Source organism: Chiloscyllium plagiosum, unplaced genomic scaffold (genome assembly GCF_037043375.1).
Source record: "Chiloscyllium plagiosum isolate Xiang-an unplaced genomic scaffold, Cpla_swu_hap1 HiC_scaffold_18, whole genome shotgun sequence".
Lineage (NCBI taxonomy): Eukaryota > Metazoa > Chordata > Chondrichthyes > Orectolobiformes > Hemiscylliidae > Chiloscyllium > Chiloscyllium plagiosum.
Genome location: NW_028270156.1, coordinates 56,350,415 through 56,375,580, shown reverse-complemented (window position 1 = coordinate 56,375,580; position 25,166 = coordinate 56,350,415). Strand labels below are relative to the sequence as shown.

The window sequence follows — 25,166 nt, the reverse complement described above, 5'->3', positions numbered from 1 at the left end:
CCTCCCAGGCAAAATGCTCCCTCATTAATTTGTTGTTTATGGACAAGATGAGGACTGCCTTGGAGCATTGCGGAAATCCGATTGTCCTTAACACGGTTAAAGCATGGAGAATGATGTGATAAAGTGAGGGCAATTTATGTAAAACGTCCCTTTTTACGCCCATAGTAGGAATGCCTGGATTTTGGCTGGGATCAATGGATTCTGGCTTTAGGTTCTGGGAGTCAAGAGGAGTTTCCTGTTTGGGAGACTTATTTGAGGGGGAGGTTATGATGTCTTTCAATCAGCTGAGCCAGAAATATGAACTGTCTAGTAGGGACCTCTTTTGTTATTTTCAGATTAGGGACTTTGTACAGACTTTATACATTGTTGGTTAATCCCTATAAATCTGATATAGAGAGGAGAGTGCTTCGGTCCACTTCGAGGTATTCACTCGATCAGTACTCGAAGGACATGCAGCAGCTCTGCAGGATCTGGACTCAAGAATTGGGGGTGGAGATCTCATTAGAGGCATGGGAGGATATTTGACAGAATGTGAGGAAGGTTTTGATTTGTAATAGGATGCAGCTATGCAACTGAAGGTTGTCTGCAGGGCTTATTTGGCACTGGAGCGGCTTGTGAAATTTAAGAAAGAAGCATCTCCAATGTGTCCCAAATGTAAAATAGATATTGGTACTCTTACTCATTGCTTGTGGTCATGCCACAAGCTTTGTAGGTATTGGGGCGCTATAGCAAGTGTTTTGGAAGGGGTCTTGGGAACTGAGGTCAAGGTAGATCCGGTATCCCTCCTCTTGGGTCTGCTGAATCTGCCCTCTTTAGATGCATGGGAAGAACATTCTGATGAGCCTCTTATCAGAAAGTCCTCCAGGACTTTCAGGGTGGTGTAGGTTAGTTATGAAGCATATACCCCTAGACTTCCTTACAAGTATGGTACACTGGAAAACGGAATTTTTTTATAGGACGCGGTGACCCTTTTTGAACTATATAGACGCAGACTTGTCAGCTATATTGAATAGGGCCTTGGTGTAGCCGTGAGGGCTGTGTCTGGCGGGCCGGGGGCCCCTGAGAGGAAGAATCCCAAATAAGTACAGGTACGCAAACTGATGCTACCGGTGATGGGGAGCTTTGGCAGAGTTGCACTCGTGTTGTAATTTAATTTAAGTTAATTTACCTTGGTTCAATCTAATTTAATTTAGTTTATTTTGTTTAATTGTTTATTGAATTGTAGTATGGGTAGTTTTTTTAGCTTTATTTCTTTCAAACTGTTTGCGGAGTAGAGTAGTACTTTGATTATTGTTATTGTTGTTATATTATATTGTTTTACTATGTTGCAGTAATTTTACAATCTTGTAAAAATTCAAATTTTTTTTCAATAAAAATATTTATTTAAAAAAGTGAACTGATGGGGTGGTAATTGGCTGACTTGGATTTGTCCTTTTTATGTACAGGCCATACCTTGGCAATTTTCTGCATTATCAGGTAGATGCCAGTGTTGTAACTGTCCTGGAAGAACTTGACTAAGGGTCTGGCAAATTCTGGAGCACAAGTTTTTAGTACCATTGCCAGAATGTTGTTAGGACCCATAGCTTTTGCAGTATCTAGTGTCTCCAACCACTCCATTATCTCACTTGAAATGAATGTAATTGGCTGAAGTCTGGTATCTGTAATGCTGGGGAGCAGACCAAAATGGATTGCACTCGGCACTTCTAGCTAAATTGCTGCGGGTGCTTCAGCCTTTCCTCTTGCACTAATCTGCTGGCCTCTACCATCATTGAGAATGGGGATATTTGTGAAGCCTGTTCCTCTAGTGAGTTGTTTAATTGTCTACCACCATTCACGATTGCATGTGGCAGGACTTCAGAGTTTAGACTTGATCCATTGGTTGTAGGATTGTTTAGCTCTATCACTTCCTCCTTATGGCATGAAAGTTGTCCTCTTTGGTAGCGTCACCAGTTTGACACCCCATATTTAAGTATGCTGGGTACTGCTCCTGGCATGCACTCCTGCACTCTCCATTCAACTAGGATTGATCCCCTCACTTTGTGTGTATGCTGAGTGGGGGAATATGCTGGGCCATGTAGTTACAGAGTGTACTAGAATAAAATTCTTATGCTGCTAGTCCACAGTGTCTCATAGGTGCCTGGTCCTTAGTTGCAACATCTGTCTGATTTAGCACAGTGATAGTGCCATACAGCACAATGAAGGATATTCACACCTTGAAGGCAGAACCACCACTACTGATACTTGAGATTTTGGAGATTTTTAGCTCAGGTCGTGGATCAGGTTGTAAGTTTGCTCACTGAGCTGGTGGGTTAATTCTCAAACGTTTTGTCACCATGCTAGGTAACATCATCAGTGAGCCTCTAGAGCAGCGCTGGTGTTTTGCCCCGCCTCCAATTTATGTCTCTTGGTTTGTTGTGGTAGGTGATATAATTTCCAGTTCTGTTTCTGAAAGGTTGGTAAATGGGCTCCAAGTCTATATATTTGATGGTGAAGTTCCAGTTTGAATTCTTGGCCTCACGGAATTCCCACGCTTGTCTTTGTTTAGCCTGTCCCAGGATGGATGCATTGTCCCTCTCGAACTGGTGTCCATCTTCGTCTGTGTGTATGGATACCAGTGATAGTTGGTCATGTCTTTTGGTGACTAGTTGGTGCTCTTGTATCCTAGTAGGTAGTTTCCTGCTGTCTATTCAATGTAATGTTTGTTGCAGTCCTAGCAGGGTATTTTGTATATGACATTCGTTCTGTTGTCTGTGGGCATGGGATCCTTTAAGTTCACCAGTGTGATGACAGGTTTGTGACCACCATGATGCCAAGAAACCAGAGTAGAAAATGTGTTGCTGGAAAAGCGCAGCAGGTCAGGCAGCATCCAAGGAACAGGAGAATCGACGTTTCGGGCATAAGCCCTTCTTCAGGATTCCTGAAGAAGGGCTTATGCCTGAAACGTCGATTCTCCTGTTCCTTGGATGCTGCCTGACCTGCTGCGCTTTTCCAGCAACACATTTTCAGCTCTGATCTCCAGCATCTGCAGTCCTCACTTTCTCCTCGAAGAAACCAGAGTCGTCTGGTCATCATCTCTGAAATGTCTTTGATGTATGATAGGGTTGCTAGGCATGTTGTGTGTTCCTGTTTAGGTCTGATGTGCAGGAATCGGCTGACTGTGCTTATCGGGTAACCGTTGTTCCTGAATACATTGTACAGATGTTTTTCCTTAGCTTTTCATAGCTTCTGGGTGCTGCAGTTTCTGGTATTGCTGCCTCACAGTGCCAGGGACCTGGGTTTGATTCCCGCCTCGGGCGACTGCCTGTGTGGAGTTTGTACATTCTCCCCGTGTCTGCATAGGTTTTCTCTGGGTGCTCCGGTTTCCTCCCACAGTCCAAATGATGTGCAGGTCAGGTGAATTGGCCATGCTAAATTGCCCATAGTGTTAGGTCCATTAGTCAGGGATAAATATAGACTACGGGAAAGGGTCTGGGTGAGTTACTCTTCGGAGGATTAGTGTGGACCTGTTGGGCTGAAGGTACTGTTTCCATACTGTAGTGAATCTAATCTAACCTAATCCGTCCTGATGCAGCTTCATTTGTTGGTGTTGGGATGGTTGCTCCTGTAATTGAGTATCTCATCAGTGTGTGTGGCTTTCTTGTACAGAAGAACCTTGATTATATGAACGAGATGGGCGGGCACTATTTTGTTTGGATAATTGATTATTCGGTCAATTAATTCAATGCCTTTCCTCTGGGGCTGGGAGTTTTCCGTTAAGTCTGCTCCCTGTTCAGGAGATTGAGGCAGCAGCACACCCTGCGCGAGATCCTGTGACCCCATCTGTCCCTGGCTGCCCCCCAACCCTGTTCAACACCACCCTCATCCGCCCTCTCCACCTGCTTCCCGTCCGCCCCACCATCGTCGCCCCCCCCCCCACCCGCACCCCCAACCCTGCCCCCCCAACCCCGTCCAACACTGCCCCCCCGTCCGCCCACAACCTAGTCCCCCCCACCCACAATCCGACCCCGCGCCTGAGCCCCCACCCCAATCCGACCCAGCCACCCCACCCCCCTGCAGCCCCCGGGGCAGCCGGACCGGACACCAACAGTAAGACTGCTTCTGCGTTTGGGTGGGGGGCATGAGTCTCCAAATAGCGCGCACTATTCCACCTTTGCCCTGTACAGGACAATACTGGAGACTTTATCTGGGGAAGCGGGTTTAGGCTACACCCCTGTGTAGAACTCCAGGGAAAGTGTGGGGGCAGAGAGAGAGGGCGGGAGGTCAGTCATTTGGAGATGATGCCTGTACTCCCATCGATGTCTAGGACTGTTCTCGGCATCATTTCAGTAAGCCAAGTTCACTTTTAATCACTGTAAACAAAAGCCACAATCAGTGTTGGAAACACGTCTTTGATGTTTCTATTGGGACCTTGAGAACTTCTTCGGATAGTCCGATATTCAAGTAATTGATATTCGGATAATCGAGGTTCCTCTGTATACGCTGATCTGCAGCTCTCCATTGGCTTTTCATTCTACTGTGACGTCCAGGAAGGGGAGTTATTGTTCTCTTCCTCTTTGATGAATTTTATACTGGTAAGGATGTCTAGGAAGAGGATTTGGATATTGTTCTTCTCTTTGGTGAATTTTATATGGATAAGGATGTTGTTTATGTGCTTGTGGGTTTCTTCTAGTTTGTTGCATTTCATGATCACAACATACTGCAGCATCCAGGAACTATGAGAAGCCAAGAAAAAAACACCTATATAATGTATTGAGGAACAACGGTTACCCGATAAGCGTATTCTGTCAATTCCTGCATAACAGACCTAAACAGGAAGACAAAACATGCCCAGAGACTCTTGCCACCCTACCATACATCAAAGACACTTTAGAGATGATGACCAAATTACTCCAGCCCTTGGGCACTATAGTTGCCCACATCCTACCATCACACTGAAACAGTTGCTGGTGAATTTAAAGGTCCCTGTACCCACAGCCATCAGAACAAACGTCATATACAAAATACCCTGTAAGGACTGCAACAAGCATTTCATTGGACAGATGGGCAGGAAACTACCCACCAGAATACGTGAGCACCAACTAGTCACCAAAAGACATGACCAACTATCACATATACACAGATGAGGAGGGGCACTAGTTTGATGGAGACAATACATTCATCCTGTGATAGGTTAAGCGTGGGAGGCATGGTATTCAAACCGGAACTCCATTAACAAATATATAGATTTGGACTCCATTTAGCAACCTCTCAGAAACAGAACCAGAAATGATACCACTTACCACAACAAACCAAGACACATAAGTAGCAAACAGGACAAAACAGCAATACTTCACTGGAGGCTCACTGATGATGTTACCTAGCATGGTGATGAAACATCTGAGAACCCACCAACTGAGCGAGCAAACTTACAACCTTTACTGATACTGTCATGGACACTTATATCTGTAGCCAGCAGACTGGAAAGGATGAGGTAAAGTAAATTTTTCCCTCTTGTTGATTCCTTCACAACCTGCTGCAGACCCAGCCTAGCAGCTATGTCCCTTAGGACCCGAACAGTAGTGTTGCTGCTGAGCCATTGTTGGTGGTGGACATTGAAATTCTCCAATCAGAACATGTTTTGTGTCCTTGCCACACTCAGTGCTGACTCCAAGTATTGTTCAGCATGGAGGAGTACCAATTCATTAACCGAGGGAGGTCGGCACATGGTAACCAGCAGGAGTTCCTTGCCCATCTTTAATCTGACGCCATGAGACTTCATGTGTTCCAGATTCAATGTTGTGGACTCCCAAGACAACACCCTCCCAACTGTATACCACTGTGCCAGATCCTTCTGCTGGGTCTGTCTGACCGGTGGGACAGGACATATCCAGAGATGGTGCTATTGGTATTTAGGACATTATCTGTGAGGTATCATTCCATGAGTATGATTATGCCAGGCTGTTGCTTGACTCTTCTGTGATACAGCTCTCCTAACTTTGGCACTAGCGTCCAGATGTTAGTAAGGAGGACTTTGCAGGGTTAACAGAGTTGGTTCTATCATTGTCTTTTTCAGGGCATAAGTCAATGCCATATGGTCCATCCAGTTTAATTTCTTTGAGACTTTGTTATGATTGTTTCAACTGAGTGACTTGCTAGGCCATTTCACAGGGAAATTGAGAGTCAACCACATTGCTGTGCATCTGGAATCACATGTAGGCCAGTTCAAGTGATGATGGCAGATTTCCTTCTTTAAAAGACATTAGTGAACCAGATGTGTTTTTCTGACCATCTGTTGATTTCATAGTAATCAGTAGATTCTTAATTCCAGACTTTTAAAAAATTGAATTTAAATTCTATCATGGCAGGATTCAAACCTGGGTTACCAGAACATTAGCTGAGTTTCTGGATTAATAGTCTAGTGATAATACCACCAAGCCATCACCTATCTTTCCTACAATTGTGGCTTCCTACAATTGTCTAGAAGTTCTGCCAACCTCCAAGATGGCCATCAAAGTAGGATGGGTCAAGGCTGGGACTCAAACAGACCCAACATTGGGTTGGGACAGGTATGTTGACTGTGCAATGTAATGGTGGTTGTGGTCACCAGTTGGAGGCCCAATCACAGGCTACAGTATGTTGATCTGAAGATTTCCAAAGTTTCAAAACTTTTAATCCATTGGCTGGCAAGAGTAAAGGTTAATTACAGTTCCAACTTCTGCAACTGCCAGCATTCCTGGGCCACAATGTTTTACCAGGCATCTACTTGCCACTTTAACTGCTTTATTTTGTGTTTGCTTATTCTGTGCCTGTTCTGCAGATATCGTGATTATAGAACCGTTGATGACTATAAGTACACAGTCCAGTTTTGGCATATTTTTGCTGCACGTTTGGCCTTCCTGATTTTATTTGAGGTAAACAGATTTTTCTCTCTGTACAATTACATAATACAAAATATTACAAACCTCTGGATTATATGATATTTATTCATATTATGTTTGTTACACAGTGTGATGAAAGATATATACAATATTTATTATTTTTGGACTTTAGATAGTTTTAAAAAGAGATGCATATGAATGTCTTAGTGCTGTGAAAATTTCTGGTGAAAAAAACATCACTCTGACATCTATCCTAAATAACCTAAATGCACCAGAACAAAGAAGACCTCTGACTGCAACAAAGCCTTGGGAGAACCCTAGAGTGAGAACTGAATAAGATATTCATATTTTTGGTTTAATGACAATCAATTTAAATACTTAAGCAATTAGATTTGTTTTGACTTCAGATTTGAAAACCCAGCATTTAGGTGAGAAGAATAAAGAGTTGCGTACTGACGCAAGTTTTTAAGTTTCTCTCCTAGCAGATTTTAGTTGAATGGAAACCAGTCAATTTGATGGCAATGTTTTCCTTAGTTTGTGAAGATTCCAAGCCAGGAATGTGGAGATGGGCATCTTCAGATTGTTATACTTGAAAAGTTTAGGCCACCAGAACTGTCTTCAGATTCTGAAAGCAATCATAAAATTGCATTTACAATTTAAGAAAGAAGAACTGGAAGGAGTCAGTTAAGTCAAAATATAAAGAGTTGAGATAGGAGTATAATTTCTCTGTTGTAACAAGAAATAAGTCAAAACGTTGTTATAATATTTGTATTACGATCTTTCAATTTTTTATATTTGGACCTATTGTTTTCTTTCTTTTGTGTAATAATGTTCCATTGCTAAAGAGCTTCTGCAACCACATGCAAATATGTCTTGTGATGAGCCACCATATAAACCAACTAACCAAAGAAAAAAAGATCCATCAAGCCAGATTTCATGCTGGGATCAGACTTGACCCGAGGTACCATCAGCTGGGATCATAACAAGTGGGGACTTTTGCGATATCGGAATGAATTTAAAAGGGATCTATGTCTTTTTAAAGAAACTGATACATAGAGTTATTGGACATAAAACAGGACTGGTGTGGTTTATTACATGGATTGTACTTATAAACAGCTATGAATATTGCTAAGAATTTCTGAGAATGGAAGACACAAGAGTGAGTTATTTGAAAACAGCGACTGAAGGATTTAACAAATAAGTTGAAGATAGAAAGTAAAGTAGGATCTCATAATGATGAGATGTTTTAAGTAATTATCCACTATTTAAAATTAAAAGGAGGAAACCCTTAAATGGAGATGGCAGCTATAACTAACTAAGGTTCAGTTAAAAACAAAAAATAATGAGCTCAAGGAGAAAGAGAAAAAATGAAAATTCTTGAATAGGAAGGAAAGAGTAATGGAAAGGGAGAGTACAGAAAGAAAAAGATAAATTAAAATAAAGATTGCACTGGAAAGAAAGTGAAAAGGAACGGGAGATGTGTTACGGACTAGGCCAGACCACTCAAAACAGTCTTAAGCAGGCAGCCCAGTCCATAACTTTGCAATTTGTTTTGATAAGTGTACAGTGAAAATTACCCGGAGTAAGTTAGCTAGGTTGATTACCAGGTTTTAAAACAGACAAAACTTTATTCACAAAATGACACAATGAAACACAAAGAACAGAATAAAGAACCCCTAGAGAACTCAGTCTATCCAAACTAGACTTCATTATGCTGTTCCGAATATACATGACAGTCCCAATAAGCAAACCCCCTTAAAAAACAGTAAAAATGGAACAGATGCTTACAGGTTGAAGTTAGAAGGGCAGAAGGAGAGAGAGAGAGTTTCGTAGCCTGCTTTCACACAGCTGAACTCCTAGTTCTGGACTGCACTGCTCAGCTAGGGAGCTGACCGATCTCCTTTCATTATACAGGTCACTTCTAAAACATGACCACGTTGGCCTGAAGTCTCATCTGTTTACATATAAACAAAAGGCCTCTCAAAATCCTTTGTTGCCTCTGTACCAAACTAGTCACCTCAGAGCTGGGAGCTTGTTTATGACCCCTCTGAAAACAAAATCAAGGACACAGTATCCTCGAGAAAAGGAACAGCTTTTAGATAAAAGGGACGAGCTTTGTGACAGATGGAATTAAGAAAGCTTTGGATGTAGGTTTGCTCGCGAGGTGGAAGGTTCATTTTCAGACGTTTCATCACCTTACTAGGTAACATCATCAGGGAGCCTCCGGAAGAAGCACTGATGATGATTCCTGCTTTCTAGTTATACGCTTGGGTTTCTTTGGGTTGATGATGTCATTTCCTGTGGTGACGTCATTTCCTATGGAGATGTCATTTCCAGTTCTTTTTCTCAGGAGGTGGTAAGTCAATTGGGGCCAAGTCAATGTGTTTGTTGATAGAGTTCCGGTTGGAATGCCATGCTTCGAGGAATTCTTGTGCGTGTCTCTGTTTAGCTTGTCCTAGGATGGATGTGTTGTCCCAATCGAAGGGCTGTCCATCCTTATCTGTATGTAAGGATACTAATGAGAGAGGGTCATGTTGTTTTGTGGCTAGTTGATGTTTATGTATTCTGGTGGCTAGGTTTCTGCTTGTTTGTCCAATGTAGTGTTTGTTACAGTTCTTGCATGGTATTTTGTAAATAACACTAGTTTTGCTTGTTGTCTGTATAGGGTCTTTCAAGTTCATTAGCTGCTGTTTTAGTGTTTTGGGTGGGTTTGTGGGCTACCATGATGCCAAGGGGTCTGAGTAGTCTGGCAGTCATTTACAAGATGACTTTGATGTAGGGGAGAGTGGCTAGGGTTTCTGGATGTGTTTTGTCTACTTGTTTGTACTTGTTGCTGAGAAATTGGCGGACTGTGTTCATTGGGACCCATTCTTTTTGAATACACTGTATAGGTGATTTTCCTCTACTCTGCGTAGCTCCTCTGTGCTGCAGTGTATGGTGCCTCATTGAAATAATGTTCTGATGCAACTTCATTTGTGGATGTTGGGATGATTGCTTCTGTAGTTCAATATTTGGCCCGTTTGTGTTGTTTTCCTGTAGATGCTTGCTTAAAGTTTCCCATTAGTTGTTCACTCTACTGTGACATCTAGGAACGGCAGTTTGTTGTTGTTTTCCTCCTCTTTAGTGAATTTTATGCCATTATGGGTGTTATTGATGGTCTTGAAGGTTTCCTCTAATTTGTTTCGTTTAGTGATGAGAAAGGTGTCTTCCACATAGCGGACCCAAAGTTTGGGTTGGATGGTTGGCAGAGCTGTTTGTTCAAGTCTCTGCATTACTGTCTCTGCTAAGAACCCTGATATGAGAGATCCCATGGGTGTTCCATTGGTTTGTCTGTAGGTTTTGTTGTTGAAGATGAATAGGGTGGTAAGGCGTAGGTCCACTAGCTTGACGGTACTGTCCTTGCTGATGAAGTTGGTGGTGATTGATGTATGTGTCTTTGGGTCTTCTAATAGTGTAGGTTAATGTTGATTGATGTGAACAGGGCTGTTACATCAAAGGAGACCATTATTTCATCCTCTTCTATCTTAGTGTCTTTGATGGTCTTCAGGAATTCTTGGGTGGAGTGGATGGAATGGTGTGAGTCTTCTACTGAGTGTTTTAGTCTTTGGTGTCGCTCCTTGGCCAGTCTGTAAGTTGGTGTTCCAGGTAGCGAGATTATGGGTCTGAGGGGTCTCCTGGTTTGTGAATTTTGAGTAATCCGTAGAGACATGGTGTGTTGGATCCATCTGGTTTCATTTTTTGGAAGTTGGTCTTATTTATTTCTCTAGATTTCTGAAGTTTTTTGAGTAGAGCTGTGATTTAATTCTCTAGTTGCGGGGTCGAATCTGTCGCCAGTTGGATATGACATCACCAATCTAAAGAAACCCAAACATATAAACAGAAAGCAGGAATCATACGCAGTACTTCGTCTGGAGGCTCACTGAAGATATTACCTAGTATGGTGACAAAACGTCTGAAAATGAACCTTCCAGCTCAGCAAGCAAACCTACATCCAGAACCTCAACCTGAGCTACAAATCTTCTCAAAACTCGCTAAGAAAGCTTTGTCTACAAACATGACTTGGCCAGAGAAAAGCTTAAAGGTAGAAAACAGAGAGAGTATCTAAGAGGATAATTATTATTTCGGTGGGGAACTTGATTTCACGAGAACTTTGTGCCTAAATTTATGGAAGGTGGAATTGAAAGATGTTTCGCCTCATTTTAAAAGGTAGCTGGGACAATAAAGTGGCCATCAGATATTTTGACAGATATAGCTATAACTGTATACCAGTTTGCCGGAAGAACAGTATGCAAATGAAGAAACTTATAGGCATTAAGTTTGCTTTTTTGATGTCCCTGAAGCATATCAATTAAAAAATTCAGTACTGCAGATAATCAGATATTCGTAGATTTTGTAAGAGACAACAAAATCCTGTGGGATAAGTGGTTTCAAATGTTGAAGTTGTAACTTATTTCCAGATTGTAAGAGAAAACATGGTTGTGTAGAAATTCTGAAATTCTATTAACTATAAACCTTAAAGTTTATTTAAATAAACGACAGGTATCAAAGATCTGAGAAATAGGAGTTTTTGCAGATGCCCATCATATCGATGACCCAGTGGTATTATCACGGGACGGTTAATCCAGAGAATATTTTGGGGACCTGGGTTCGAATCCTGCCACAGCAGATAGTAGCATTTGAATTCAATAAAAATCTAGAATTAGAAGTCCAATGATAACCATGAATCCATTGCCAATTGACGGAAATACCCACCTGATTCACTAATGTCCTTTAGGAAAGAAACTGCCATCCTGCCAGGTCTGGCTTACATGTGACTCCAGATCCACAGCAATGTGCTTGATTCTTAACTGCCCTCTGGGCAATTGGGATAGGCAATAAATGCTGGCCTAGCCAGTGACACCCTCAGCCCATGAAAGAATTTTTAAAAACTCAGACACTTAAATGTGAGGAGATGGTCATATGGGAATCCTTAAGGAAACTGAAAGAACAGTAAATCTGGGGTGGAAAATGTGCTCATTTTAGGAAGCACACAGAAAGACATTAAATAAGGAAGTGGAGAGGCTAGATCTTAAAAGTAATACACAGAAAATTACGTTTTCATTGTATTAAGACTAGACATATTAAAGCCAGGTGCTACAAGTTAAATGGGATATCTTTTCCAATAGTAGGAATGCCTAAGCAATCTTCAGAAAAGTGTGCATCAGGTAAGGAAATGAGTATTGAACCATGAGCAGTAGTTCAGGTAGAGTATGTTCCCCAGGAACTTAATAGGAAAAGAGAGATGACTCAAAACAGTCAAGGAAATCCAACCTTGCAGATTTTTGAAAGTTTTGAAAATTTTATTTCATAAGTAAAGGTATTTCAGTCTGCTCCTTATCAGACAGAAATCAATGGAGCAAGTCAATCATTGATGCTGTTTGAAGATGTAGATGGCTTTCCTGCGGGGTTAACAAACAAAAAATAATAATTGGAGGGATACTTGGAGATTACAAATTGGTTCCATTGTACAGAGTTGAATTGAACAGTGACCTAGTGTGAGGACTAAGATTTATTATTTTTGTGAATTTTAAATTTGTGGACTGAAATGAGATAAAACAGTATTTTGGAAGGTACGTCTTCACGTTTTGGAAAGCAAGTAATCTGACGCTCATAGCAAAGATCATGTTTGTATGAACAGCAATTTAAGTGGCTGCAGATGAATTGGAGCTGAGAGGTTCTGTGTACAGCTGCAGTTGAGTGGCAAGAAAAGTTGGTTGGTCCATGGACCAATGACCAGTTATGGATGGCAAAGGCTTTTTGCTTAGCAACAACTATGTGTTTGGTTGTCAGGTTACTGGACAAAGACTACTGAATTGGCATTCCGGTTTTTCCCTTTGATCCATGTCTTTTTCCCGTCTTTAAGTCTGTATTTGTTTATGTCTGCATATGTTTACATGTACACTTGTAAGATGGAATTTATAGGGGAATTAGAGTTTTAATTAGTAACATTGTATGTCGACAATTTATTATTGTTTACCTGTAGCTACAGTATAATTACCTGTAATAAATTTATTACTTGCTAAGTACAGAAACCTGGTCCACGTTTTCTATCAACCTAGGTTTGAAAGTCAAATAAATTGGGAAATTTTGTATACTTACCTGAAAATCTTTAACTTTTATGACAAATATGGGAATAGTGGGGCTTGTTTTCCAGCACATCACCCCAGTAAATCATGACATCTCATAAATGGAGAAGTTGTAGTTGGAGCTGTGAAACAAATTCTGACAGGAATTAACTTTTATTTTGAGGAATGACCTAACTGATCCAAAATACTGGCCTCACTGAGGATGGTGGAACAACCAGTAAATTACAAAGAAACTGGAATATTACAGGAAGAACATCCCTGTACACTATGGGGAATTTAGCATGGCCAATTCACCTAACCTGCACATTTTTGGACTGTGGGAGGAAACCAGAGCACTCGGAGGCACCCATGCAGACACGGGGAGAATGTGCAAATTCCACACAGACAATCACTCGAGGCTGGAATTGAACCTGGATTCCAGGATTTTGACCGAATGACTCTAAAGGAATGGCGGTATCTTTCCAAGTCGGGGTGGTGAGTGGCTTGGAGGGAACTTGCAGATGTTGGTGTTCCCAAGTACCTGCTGCCCTTGTCCTTTTAGATGAAAGTGGTTGTGGGTTTGGAAGTTGCTAAGGATCTTTGGTGAATTTCTGCAGTGCATCTTGTACATAGTACACACTGCTGCTACTGAGTGCCGATGGTGGAGGGATTGAATGCTGTAGATGTGGTGCCAGTCAAGTGGGTTGCTTTGTCCTGGATGGTGTCAAGTTTCTTGAGTGTTGTTGGAGCTGCACCCATGTAGGCAAGTGGGGAGTATTCTATTACACTTCTGACTTGTGCCTTGTGGATAGACATTGGGGTGTCAGGAGGTGAGTTACTCGCCACAGTATCCCTATTCTCTGACCTGCTCTTGTAGCCACTGTGTTTATGTGATGAGTCCAGTTGAGTTTCTGGTCAATAGTAACCTCAAGGATATTGACAGTGTGGGATTCAGTGTGGCAATACCATTGAATGTCAAGGGGTGGTGGTTAGAGTGTCTCTTATTGGTGATGGTCATTGTCTGGCATTTGTGTGGCGCGAATGTTACTTGCCACTTGTCAGCCCAAGCATGGACTGCTTCAGTATCTGAGGAGCTGCGAATGGTGTTGAACACTGTGCAATCATCAGCAAACATCCCCACTTCTGACCTTATGACAGAGTGAAGGTCGTTGATGAAGCAGCTGAAGATTATTGGGCCAAGGACACTACCCTAAGGGACACTTGCAGAGATGTCCTGGAGCTGAGATGACTGACCCTCCACACCCACAACCATCTTTATTTGTGCCAGCAGAGTGTTTGCCCCGATACCCATTGATTCCAGTTTTGCCAGGGCTCCTTGATGCCATACTTGGTCGAATGCGACTTTGATGTCAAGGGCTGTCACTCACCTCACCTCTGGAATTCAGCTCTTTTGTCCATGTTTGAACCAAAGCCTTAATGAGATCAGGAGCTGAGTAACCCTGGCAAAACCCAGGGTGGGCGTCACTAAGCAGGTTGTTGCTGAGCAGGTGCTGCTTGATAGTATTGTTGATGACCCCTTTACTGATAACGGAGAGTAGACTGATTGGGCGGTAATTGGCCAGGTTGGATTTGTCCTTCTCTTTGTGTATAGGACATACCTGGGCAATTTTCCACATTGTCAGATAGATGCCAGTGTTCTAACTTTAGTGGAAGAGCTTGGCTGGGGAGCAGCAAGTTCTGGAGCAAGTGTCTTCAGTACTATTGCCGGAATGTTATCAGGTCCCATTGCCTTTGCAGTATCCAGTGCCTCCAGCCATTTCTTGATATCACATGGAGTGAATTGAATTAGCTGGAGACTGGTATCTGTGATGCTGGGACCACAGGTGGATCATCCCTTCGGGACTTCTGACTGAAGATTGTTGCGAATGCATCAACCTTATCTTTTGCACTGATGTGCTGGGCTCCTCCGTCATTGAGGATGGGAATATTTGTGGAGCTTCTTCCTCCAGTGAGTTGTTTAATTGTCCATCACCATTAATAACTGAATGTGGAAGGACTGCAGAGCTTGGTTTTATCCATTGGTTTTGGGATTGCTTAACTCAGTCTATCACTTGCTCCTTATGCTGTTTGACATGCAAGTAGTCATGTTTGGTAGCTTCACCAGGTTGACACCTCATTATTAGGTATACCTGATGCTGCTCCTGGCATGCCAACCTACATTGTCCATTGAACCAGGGTTGTTCCCCTGGCTTGATGGTAATGGTTGAGTGGGGGATTGCCAGGCCATGAGGTTGCAGATTGTGCTGAATTACAGTTCTGCTGCTGTCGATGGCCCACAGCACCTCATGGATGCCCAATCTTAAACTTTTAGATTGGTTTGAAGTTAGCATGGTGATAGTGCCACACAACATGATGGAGGTTATTCTCAATGTGAAGGCATGACTTCGTCTCCACCAGGACAGTGTGGTGGTCACTTTCACCTATACTGGCATAGACAGATGCTTCTGCAGTCAGCATATTAGTAAGGATGAAGTCAAGTATGTTTTTTCTTCTTGCTGGTTTCTTCACCACCTGCTGCAGACCCAGTCTAGCAGTTATATCCTTTTGGACCAGTACGATCAGTAATGCTGCTGCCGAGCCACTCTTGGTGGTTGACATTGAAATCCACCACCCAGAGTACATTTTGCACCCTTGCCACTCTCAGTGCTTCTTCCAAGCATTGTTCAACATGGAGGAGTACTGATTCATCAGCCAAAGGAGAATCAGCCTGTAAGAGATTTCCTTGAGACTTCATGGGGTCCAGAGTCGATGTCAAGGACTCCCAGGGCAACTCCCTCCCGACTTTATACCACGTGTCGCCACCTCTGCTGGGTCTGTCCTGCCGGTTGGACAGGACATATCCAGGGATGGTAATGGTGGTGTCTGGGGTGTTATCTGTAAGGTATGATTCTGTGAGAATTACTATGTTGGATTATTGCTTGACTAGTCTGTGAGACAGCTCTCTCAATTTCGCACTAGACCCCTGATATTGGTAAGGAGGACTTTGCATAGTCGACAGGGCAGTTTGTGTTTTTGCCATTGTGTTTTCCACTTCCAAGATCGATGCCAGGTGGCCTATCTGGTTTCATTTCTTTGTTGTGACTTGCTCGCGATTGATACAATGGAGTGGCTTGCTAGGCCATTTCAGAGGGCGGTTGAGAGTCAACCACATTGCTGTGGCTCAGAAGTCACAGGTAGGCCAGATCACATAAGAATGGCAGATTTTCTTCCCCAAAGGGGGATTAGTAACTGACAAAGGGTCAGTTAGACTTGAAATGTCACCTCTTTTCTCTCCTTACAGCTGCTGCCAGACCTGCTGAGATTTTCCAGCATTTTCTCTCTTTGGGTTTTTCCAACAATTGGCAAGGGTTTTTAATGGTCATCAATCAACTCTTAATTCCAGATTTTTTAAAATTGAATTCAAAGTCCACCATTTGCCGTGGCATGATTCGAACTCAGGTCCTCAGAATGTTATTCTGGGTTTCTGGATTAATAGTTGAGCGATAAGACCACCAGGCCATAGCCTCCCCAGGTATTTGGAAAACTCAGGCTAAAATATGATTATCTTTTGACCGACCAGGATTATATAAAGATGTAGTTTAAATTGTCAAAACTACCATTGCTTTGCTCAAGCTGAATACATTTTGACAGCTTGAGTATTGGATATTATAAAATTATTGACATGAGACAGATTGCTGTACAAGTGTTGTATCAAACAATTGTTTCATTTCTATTTCAGAACATTGTTATTTGCATCAAGTACATTGTAGCTTGGTTTGTACCTGATACACCAACTTCAGTGAGAAACCACAACCTACAGAAAACATTTATGCGACTACAGAAAGAACTGGAGTAAGTTTGTGCTATGCTGACCTTAAACATCCATGAACCCCATATAACTGGCTGTTTTGGTATACCTAAGTTTTTTTATATTATATAACTAAACTGTGTGCACATATCTTCACGTGATACCAGAGTTGGTGCAATGTAAACAACTGACTGAAACAGCACGGTCAGTATGAAAGAAGAGAATGATGAAATACATGCAGTACAATATGACTGAGGGGTAATTGCAGTTTTTGGTGAAAAATTGGTCCTAATGTTATATATTCCTTACTAGCCATCACAGGTCAGCATTATAAATGAATAATATTGTGTTACAGTGTGAATAAATTAAAATACTGCAAATAGTTTAAAGTAATGCACACTAAAAGTACTGAGCAGATGATTCTTGCTGTTGGCTTCATGGTTCTGAAGTGTCTACAAGTCACTAAATATTTTCAGCACCAACTATAAAACATTAATTTCATTCAGTAGAACCACTTGACTTCAAAGATCTTGAACCACTACCATCACATTTGTGGTTGTCTTTAGCCTTAACCGACACTTAGTAAGGGAGGAATGATATATATCTGTACATTAGAACAATACTGTTGAAGAAACAACAATGGATAGGGACAAATAATGGTGATAGAAAAGCTACATACATTGATTTATTTAATTTGTGTAATATAGTTTAAACGGGACCTTTGTATTTGTGCCCTATTTCAAGGCTGTCCCCAAAGGGGAAAATTCCTCTAAATTCCTCTTAGGATGCTAGTTATTTCACAAAGATTGAAACCTCAAATAAGTTCAAAACTGTCCAGCCTTTCATAAGACAGTAACAGTCTTGAAACACAAGTGACAAGCGATGACTATCTCCAATAATAGAGAATCTAATCATCGCCTCTTAACATTCAGTGATATTACCATCAATGAATAATCCTGTCAATGATATCCCCAGAATGTTGACAAAAAATTGAATTGGACTAAGCCATATAAATATCAATCTACTAGAGTAGGCCAGGTGCTAGAAATCCTGCAGGGACTAACTCACCTCTGTACACCCAAAAGCCTGTCTACCACCTACATGGGACAAATCAGAAGTGTGATGATACTCCCCACTTGTCTGGATGAGTGTAGCTCTAACTACACTTGAGAAGGCTGAGTGCAAAACAACCCGCTTGACTGGTATCACATTAACTTCCTCCATCACCGATGCTTAGTAGCAGCAGTGTGTATGATCTACAAATTATACTTCAAAAATTCACCACAGTCCTTGGACAGCATCCTATAAACCCACTACCTAGAAGGGCAAGGGCAGCATATACAGTCAACAGCTGCAAGTTCATTCACATCCTGAATTGGAAATATACTACTGATCCTTCAGTTTGGCAGAATCAAAATCTTCGATTCACTCCCTAATGACATTGTCTACCTACAGGAAATAGACTGCAGTAGTTTGAGAAGGCAATTCACCCCCATGAGCAACTCAGGTTAAAATATAAAAGCAGGAGGAGGGCATTCAACCCTTTAAGCCTGCTCTGCCATTCTTTATGATCATGGCTAATCATCCAACTCAGTATCTTGTTCCCATTTTCTCCCATATCCTTTGATCCCTTTAGCTGTAAAAAAAACCAGATCTAATGGACTCACCATATTTTGGTTGAAGAAATTTCTCCTCACCTCAGCCCTAAATAAATGTTACCATTTATTATGGTGGGATTCAAATCCATGTCACCAGATGTTAATCTGAGGCTTTGCCTTAATAGTTCAGTAACATTACCACTATATCATCTCCTCCCTAATAGGCAATAAATGCTGGCCCAACCAACTATTCAAATGCAATAAATGAATAATTATGAAAAACATCCGTTCACCTCAAGAATTAGTAGATTGAACCTTACACATGTTTCTTTGGCACTGGAAAATAACATTTTCCAAAATGAGTAGTTAACCAGGATCAGTCGGAGAAGGTGTAAGTAGTGGCTCATGCAGTGTTAGATAATGTAATGACAGCCGCAAGTGAGACTGGAGTTTGGTCAGTATAACCACATTCTTGGCATGATGCTTGTGCTCTGTAACTATAGTGTAACTGGCATTGCTGGAAGAATTTAAAACATTTATCATAAAAACTGCAAACTGTCTAAAATTTCTGAAGTTATTGATATGAATTTTTTTTCAGGTTGTCAAGAGAAATTCCTCGTTACTCAAATACTAATGCGTGGAAATATCAATCAACAGATGTTTGAAGCTTTAGACATATGCTGCCGGTGAGATGTTAATGTGTTTTGGTTGATTGAGAACTGCTTTGATAATATATTGACTTAGATTATGGCAGTTATCTGAAGAAAAGATTTTTGAAGGAACAGGAAATCACTGATTATTCAACTGAATCTTTCCATTTAAAGGAGGTTTATATTTTCATTGAAATTGAATTGGTGCTAAAAGCACCTTTTTTTAACATCTCATGCAAATCAATAATCATTTGTTATATTGCTTCATTGTCATGTTTATTGACAAAATGTGTCCCAGAATGATATTAGCAATACCTCAGAAGAACAGACTTTGAAATTTAACTCTTCATGAACGACAATCCTAGATGATTGTATTGCATGGCAATATTTAAAAATGTATTTATATGCTCTACAACAAACTAGAAATTCTTAACGCCTTCAGTCCCTAACCAGGAGAATCTCATAACTATGAGCTTCACAGTTTGGATGATTTTCTTTTCACTGGGATATAAACCTCCAGGGAATCTATGTCGAGTAAATCAAACAGATTGTTATGTTTTTCACTTAACATCTTCTCGAAGTGAAGCTGACTTTAGGTTTGGAATTGTAATTTCAAAGAGATCTTTCCTATTCATGTTCTAACCAAAAGTATATGCACAACACATAACAATTTTTTTAGCTTGCCAGCAAAAGATTGGATTCTTTTTTCCTAGATGATAGGTGATATTAGATAATCTGGTATTTTAAAGTTATTTTGTTTTTATTCACAGTTTTGACCCAGATTTCAAATTGGAAATTTAGATGTGTTGATGCCAATTGGCACCTAATACACTATAAAGAAAAAGCTCCGGTTATTAATAGAACCAATGTTCCTTCTATGCTACTTCCACCTATGGAAGCCAAGGTCACACATGGACCTCAAAAGTCCATACAGTAAAAGAAATTGCATAGAATTGTTGAATGTAGATATTGAGAAACTGTTCCCAGGTGAACTATCAAAAGGTAGAGATAAATGGCAAAAGGACCATGGAGATGTGAGGAAAATTTTTTTTGCATTGCATGGTTAGAATCTGAAATGCCCTGCTTAAGAACGTGGTGGAACCATATCCATATGTAACTTCCAAAAAGAGAATTGGATATTTATCTGAAAGAGAAAAAAAATTCCAGAGCTACGAGGTAAAGTTGGGGGAGTAAGACTGACAAGTTGCTCCTGCAGAGTTGGCACCGGCGTGATGATCTCCTTTTCACCAACAACCATTTAATGGTTCTTCTAACGTTTGTTGCTGAGGTAGAACACCGTTGACCAGATTTTGCAATTGTGAAATAAGAGATATACAAGTAAGTACAAAAAGTTGAGCAGTGTGGGAGAAAGAAGGATGTCTTGATAAGCATGTTTATAATTGAAGGTGAAATGAGGCTTATGTTTGACATAAATGTCTTCGGACTGTGACCTGTTTCTAGAATCCCTACAGGGTGGAAACAGGTCTTTCGGCCCAAGTCTACAGCAACCCTCCGAAGAGTAACCCACCCAGACCCATTCCCCGACCCTATTATCCTATATTTACCCCTGACTAATACACCTAACCTATACATCCCCGAACACTATAGACAATTTAGCATGGCCAATTCATCTAACCTGCACATCTTTGGATTGTGGGAGGAAACTGGAGCACCTGGAAGAAACCCCATAGGGAGATCGTGCTAACTCCACTCAGTCACCCAAAGATGGAATCAAACCTGGGTCCTGGCACTGTGAGGCAGCAGTGCTAACCACTGAGCCACTGGGCGAGAATGATGAGGGGCTTATGCCCGAAACATCGATTCTCCTGTTCCTCGGATGCTGCCTGACCTGCTGCGCTTTTCCAGCACCATACTTTTCAATTCAGAAACTGAACTCTAACAGTCATATTAATAGTGTGGTCATAAAATAAAATCATGGGTTAGGAATTTCTGAGGTGGATAACTCACTTCCTGACTACCAGAGCTGCTCCACCATATACAAAGCATGAGTCAGGATTGTGGTAGAATATTGTCCACCTGCCAAGGTGCCTGCAGCTCTAACAAGATGCTCAACAGCATACAAAACAAAGCACCTTGACTGGCACTCATCTATCACATTCAGCATTCTCTTCCTCAACCATTGATGTGCACTGGAAGAAGTTTGCACCAATCTAAAAGATGGCATTACAGCAACTCAGCAAGATGCCTTCAATAAACTTTTCAAACCAAGTAGGATAAAGATGATTGAGGCATGGGAACATCACGACCTGCATGTTCCCCCTCAAGTCATGCAGCATATTGACACGCTTCAACTGTCCTTGGATTAAAATTCAGAAACTTCCTTCTTAACAGCATTGTGGATATGCCTTCAGGACCTGAACTGTAGTGCTTCAAGAACATGGGCCTCCACCGTCTTTTCAAAGGCACTTATAGATGAGCAATAAATGCTAGCCTAATCAGCAATGCCTATATCACTTGAAGGAATAAATGAAAGAAAATTTTAAATCTCAACCATGTTATACTGTTTGCCTGTATGCAACAGGGGTGGAGTGTGGGAATGAATTATTTTCCAACACCTCATTGGTGGCAGATATCTATCAGGTATTTCCAGTAGAAAATCAAGCACAATTTCTTTGGCTGTCAATTGCATCTGAAAATTTTAGTATGTGCTGTTGCTGTACAAAGTTTCCTACTGGTTGTGTAAACTTGAAAAATACTCCCAGAATGTCTCCTTCAATTTCTGGCAAAGACTTTAAACTCTGTTCTACACTTGCTGAGCTGTTAAAACATGCAGACAGTTATAATTGATGCTTAAGATACCTGTATAATAAAAATGAATTTGCTACTTCACATTTGTCTCGGGTTCTCATTGTTTTCCTTTACCCTGATATCACCCTTCCCATTTTCTTGATACTGTTTAGTCCTGACGTATGCTTCAAGTCCCACATCTTACAATGTACTGCGATTGCCTACTTTCATCTCCATAAAATTGTCCTACCCTAATGCGACAGAATCATTCACCTTTGTGTCGCCGACAGAAACAACGTCTCTGACATCCTTCATGAACTCCTCCTGAAGTTCAATCTACACAGAGTGTACCTTGTTAAACATCTAGAAAACTGCAACTAGCTCTGGTCATAAAATATTAGGAGAAGATTCATGAGAGGATGCAGTGGAGCTTTATCAGAATGGTTCCAGAAATGAGGAATTTTAATAAAGAGTAGGTTGGAAAAGCTAGTGTTATCCTTTCTAGAGCAAAATGATACTCTGAGATTTGATAGAAGTATACAATATTACAACAGGTTAGATTCAGATATAAAAGGTGAGGGCATTTGGAAAATCATTGGGAGCCAACTGCCATCTGTTAAGTGATAACAACTTTCAACTCTCAGAGAAAGCACCGTCTAACTACTAAAGGTACCAAGATACTCTTAGCTAATGTTTCAGACAGCAGAATTCACAAAGAGAACATTCCTGACACAAGAATTCGAAGGAGGAGGTGTTTCTCAAAGAAGATCGGGGACAAGATGAGGAACATTCCGGAAGATGTATCCTTGCTGTAATTTTGAGAGACTAATTCTATTGGTTATGTGTATAAGTGGGACTTGTATTTTGTTGGAACAGCATAACATTAGGATTTTGTTTCATTAGAGAATTGCTAGTAGATAGAGTGAAGTTGTTCAGTTTGTTAGTGATTCTGTTAATTTGTTCACTGTTGGAATTAGATAAATACATTGTTGCTTGTTGTTATAGATTGAGTGAAAGGATTTCATTTAATTTAACCATTCCTTTATAACAGATTTGACGGGTAAGAGGTAGGTTATACCACTTGGCACACTTCTTTTAACATATTATAAAATGAGGCAAGCCTCTTTGGGTGTTTCAGTTTTGGTTATTAGAAGGGGAAGTCAACCTTCACTTTATAACAGCAATATTACTTTATCCAATTATACTCTTCCATACCAATACTCCCACAAATATAGTTTGTAATGGGAAATCTAATGTTTAGAAAAGTAGATTTATTTGGAATTGTACAGGAAATTCTTAATTTAACGATAGTGAAAATAATATTCATTTTGTTTAGGTACTTCTTAGTTTGATGTTCAAAATTGTTTTAAGAAGCTCACATGATTATTTTTAAATTTTTAAAAAGTAAAGTTCATTGTCCACATATTAAGAACCAGTTGACTAAGTGGATCCTTACTGTGAAATAAAATGCTTATAAACAGTTACTACATCAGCTGGAAACCTTTGCATTAAATAATATTTCACATACCCTGGTAATAATCTTAGTTAAGCACTGCTAGCTTGGCATACTGTGGCATGTCTGATTGTCCTAGAATATGAACATTATTACAACAGCCAAATTATAGCCTTTTGAGCAACTGAAAAGAATGATTTGCTTGTTTCTAAGTACAAAGTACTAAGCCTGGTCAAATTGTTCCAGGCACAGAAGGAAGTAGAAACAAAAAACTACAGATGCTGGAATCCAAAGTAGACAAACAGGAGGCTGGAATCTCCTCCTTTACCTCCTTCGATATCCTAGGATAGATCGCATCAGGCCTGGGAAATTATCTACCTTAATGTTTTTCAAAACACCCAACAACACCTCCTTAATACCGACATGCCCCAGAATATCAACATATCCCTCCCTAATCTTACCATTATCCATATAGTTTTTTGGTGAATACCAATGCAAAGTACTCATTAAGGACCTTACCCTTTTTCTCTAGCTCCATACACAAATTCCCACCTTTGTCCTTGAGTGCACCTTTACCTAGCTACCCTCTTGCACCCAACAAACATATAAAATGCTTTGGGATTCTCCTTAAACCTGCCAAGGACATTTCATGGCCCCTTCTAGCCCTCCTAATTTCTTGTTTAAGTTCTTTTCTGCTTCCTTTATACTCTTCAAGAGCCTCATTTCAGTTCAGTTCCCTAAACTTCACATGGTTCCTTTATCTGTTTTACTAATATGTCAATGTCTTTTGTCATCCAAGATTCCTGAATCTTGCTATCCTTTCATATACACAAGAACACGCTGGTTCTGAACTCTGATCAACTGGCCTTTAAAAGAGTGATCCATAGATCAGATGAAGATTTATCCTCAAGCAAACTCCCCCAATCTAATTTCTCCAGTTCCTGTTTAATACTGTTGTAATTAGTTTTCTTTGTTGCAAGGTCCAGTTTTATCCTTATCTATAACTGTCTTAAATCATATAGAATTATGATCACTATTCTGCAAAATGCTCATCCACTGAAACTTTGATCATCTGACCAGGCTCATTCCACAATACAAGATCTAATATGGCCCCTTACCTGGTTTGACTATCTACTTATTGTTTCAAGAAACTCTCCAAGATGCACCTAACAAATTCTGCCCCATTTAAGTCCATGGCACTAAGAGAGTCCCAGTCAATATTGGGCAAGTTAAAACACAACAACCCTGATGTTTTTTCACCTTCCCATGATCTGTTTACATATCTGTTCCTCTATCTCCTGCTGGATTTTGGGAGACCTATATTATAACTCATCATAATGATAACACCTTTTTTTCGTAAGTTCTACCATATGGCCTCGCTGGATGAGCCATCCAAGATACCTTAGAACATTTATGAGATTCTCCTTAGTCAGTAATGCAACAAGCCCACCCTTTTACATTCCTCTCTATCATGCCTGAAACATTTAAACCCTGGAATATGGAGTTGTCAATCCTGCCCTTCTCTCAACAAAGTTTCTGTTATGTCTACCACATCGTACTCCCCATGTACTAATCCAGCCTCTAAGGTCATCTTACCTGTATTACTTCTTGCATTGTTAGCTATTCTCTATTCAGGTTTCACAACTAGATCGCCAGATATTGCATTATTCCATTCAACCAGTTGAAGGCCTCCACACAATTTCATTCAGAATGGCCAATTTGACTCAACTTACTATAATGAATTATCAATAAAAAAGCAATACATTACAGATGTTGGAAATTTGAAACAATAAAACGTGGAAATACATAGTAGATCAAACAGAATCTATGTTAAATGTTTCAGGTCAAGCTGACCTTACATCAGTGAATTGGTAATCTCTGAAATTGAAAGATGTGACTTTCTCACTTCAGAAATATGTTAGAGAACCCCAGCAATTAGTAACAAACC

General features: G+C 40.7%; 1 protein-coding gene and 1 long non-coding RNA gene across 3 annotated transcripts in view; one reads left to right on the top strand and one right to left on the bottom strand.

Annotated features, from left to right (window-relative positions):
* LOC122557905 (anoctamin-9-like) overlaps window positions 1-21,867 on the top strand; it is a 133,943-nt gene extending 112,076 nt beyond the window's left edge. Inside the window, exons 23-26 of one of the 2 annotated variants that reach the window (XM_087996675.1) lie at window positions 6,797-6,890; window positions 16,701-16,813; window positions 18,966-19,053; window positions 21,370-21,867. In XM_087996675.1, coding sequence (XP_087852801.1) covers window positions 6,797-6,890; window positions 16,701-16,813; window positions 18,966-19,032 — 274 coding nt within the window. In that variant the 3' untranslated portion in view covers window positions 19,033-19,053; window positions 21,370-21,867. Of the gene's footprint in view, window positions 1-6,796; window positions 6,891-16,700; window positions 16,814-18,965 lie in introns of both variants that reach the window. The other variant, XM_043706110.2, reaches the window with a different exon arrangement.
* Window positions 7,381-25,166, bottom strand: part of LOC122557908 (uncharacterized) — a 44,278-nt gene continuing 26,492 nt past the window's right edge. The window contains exon 3 of the long non-coding RNA XR_015760197.1: window positions 7,381-7,482. This is a non-coding gene — a long non-coding RNA (uncharacterized LOC122557908). The remainder of the gene's footprint in view (window positions 7,483-25,166) is intronic.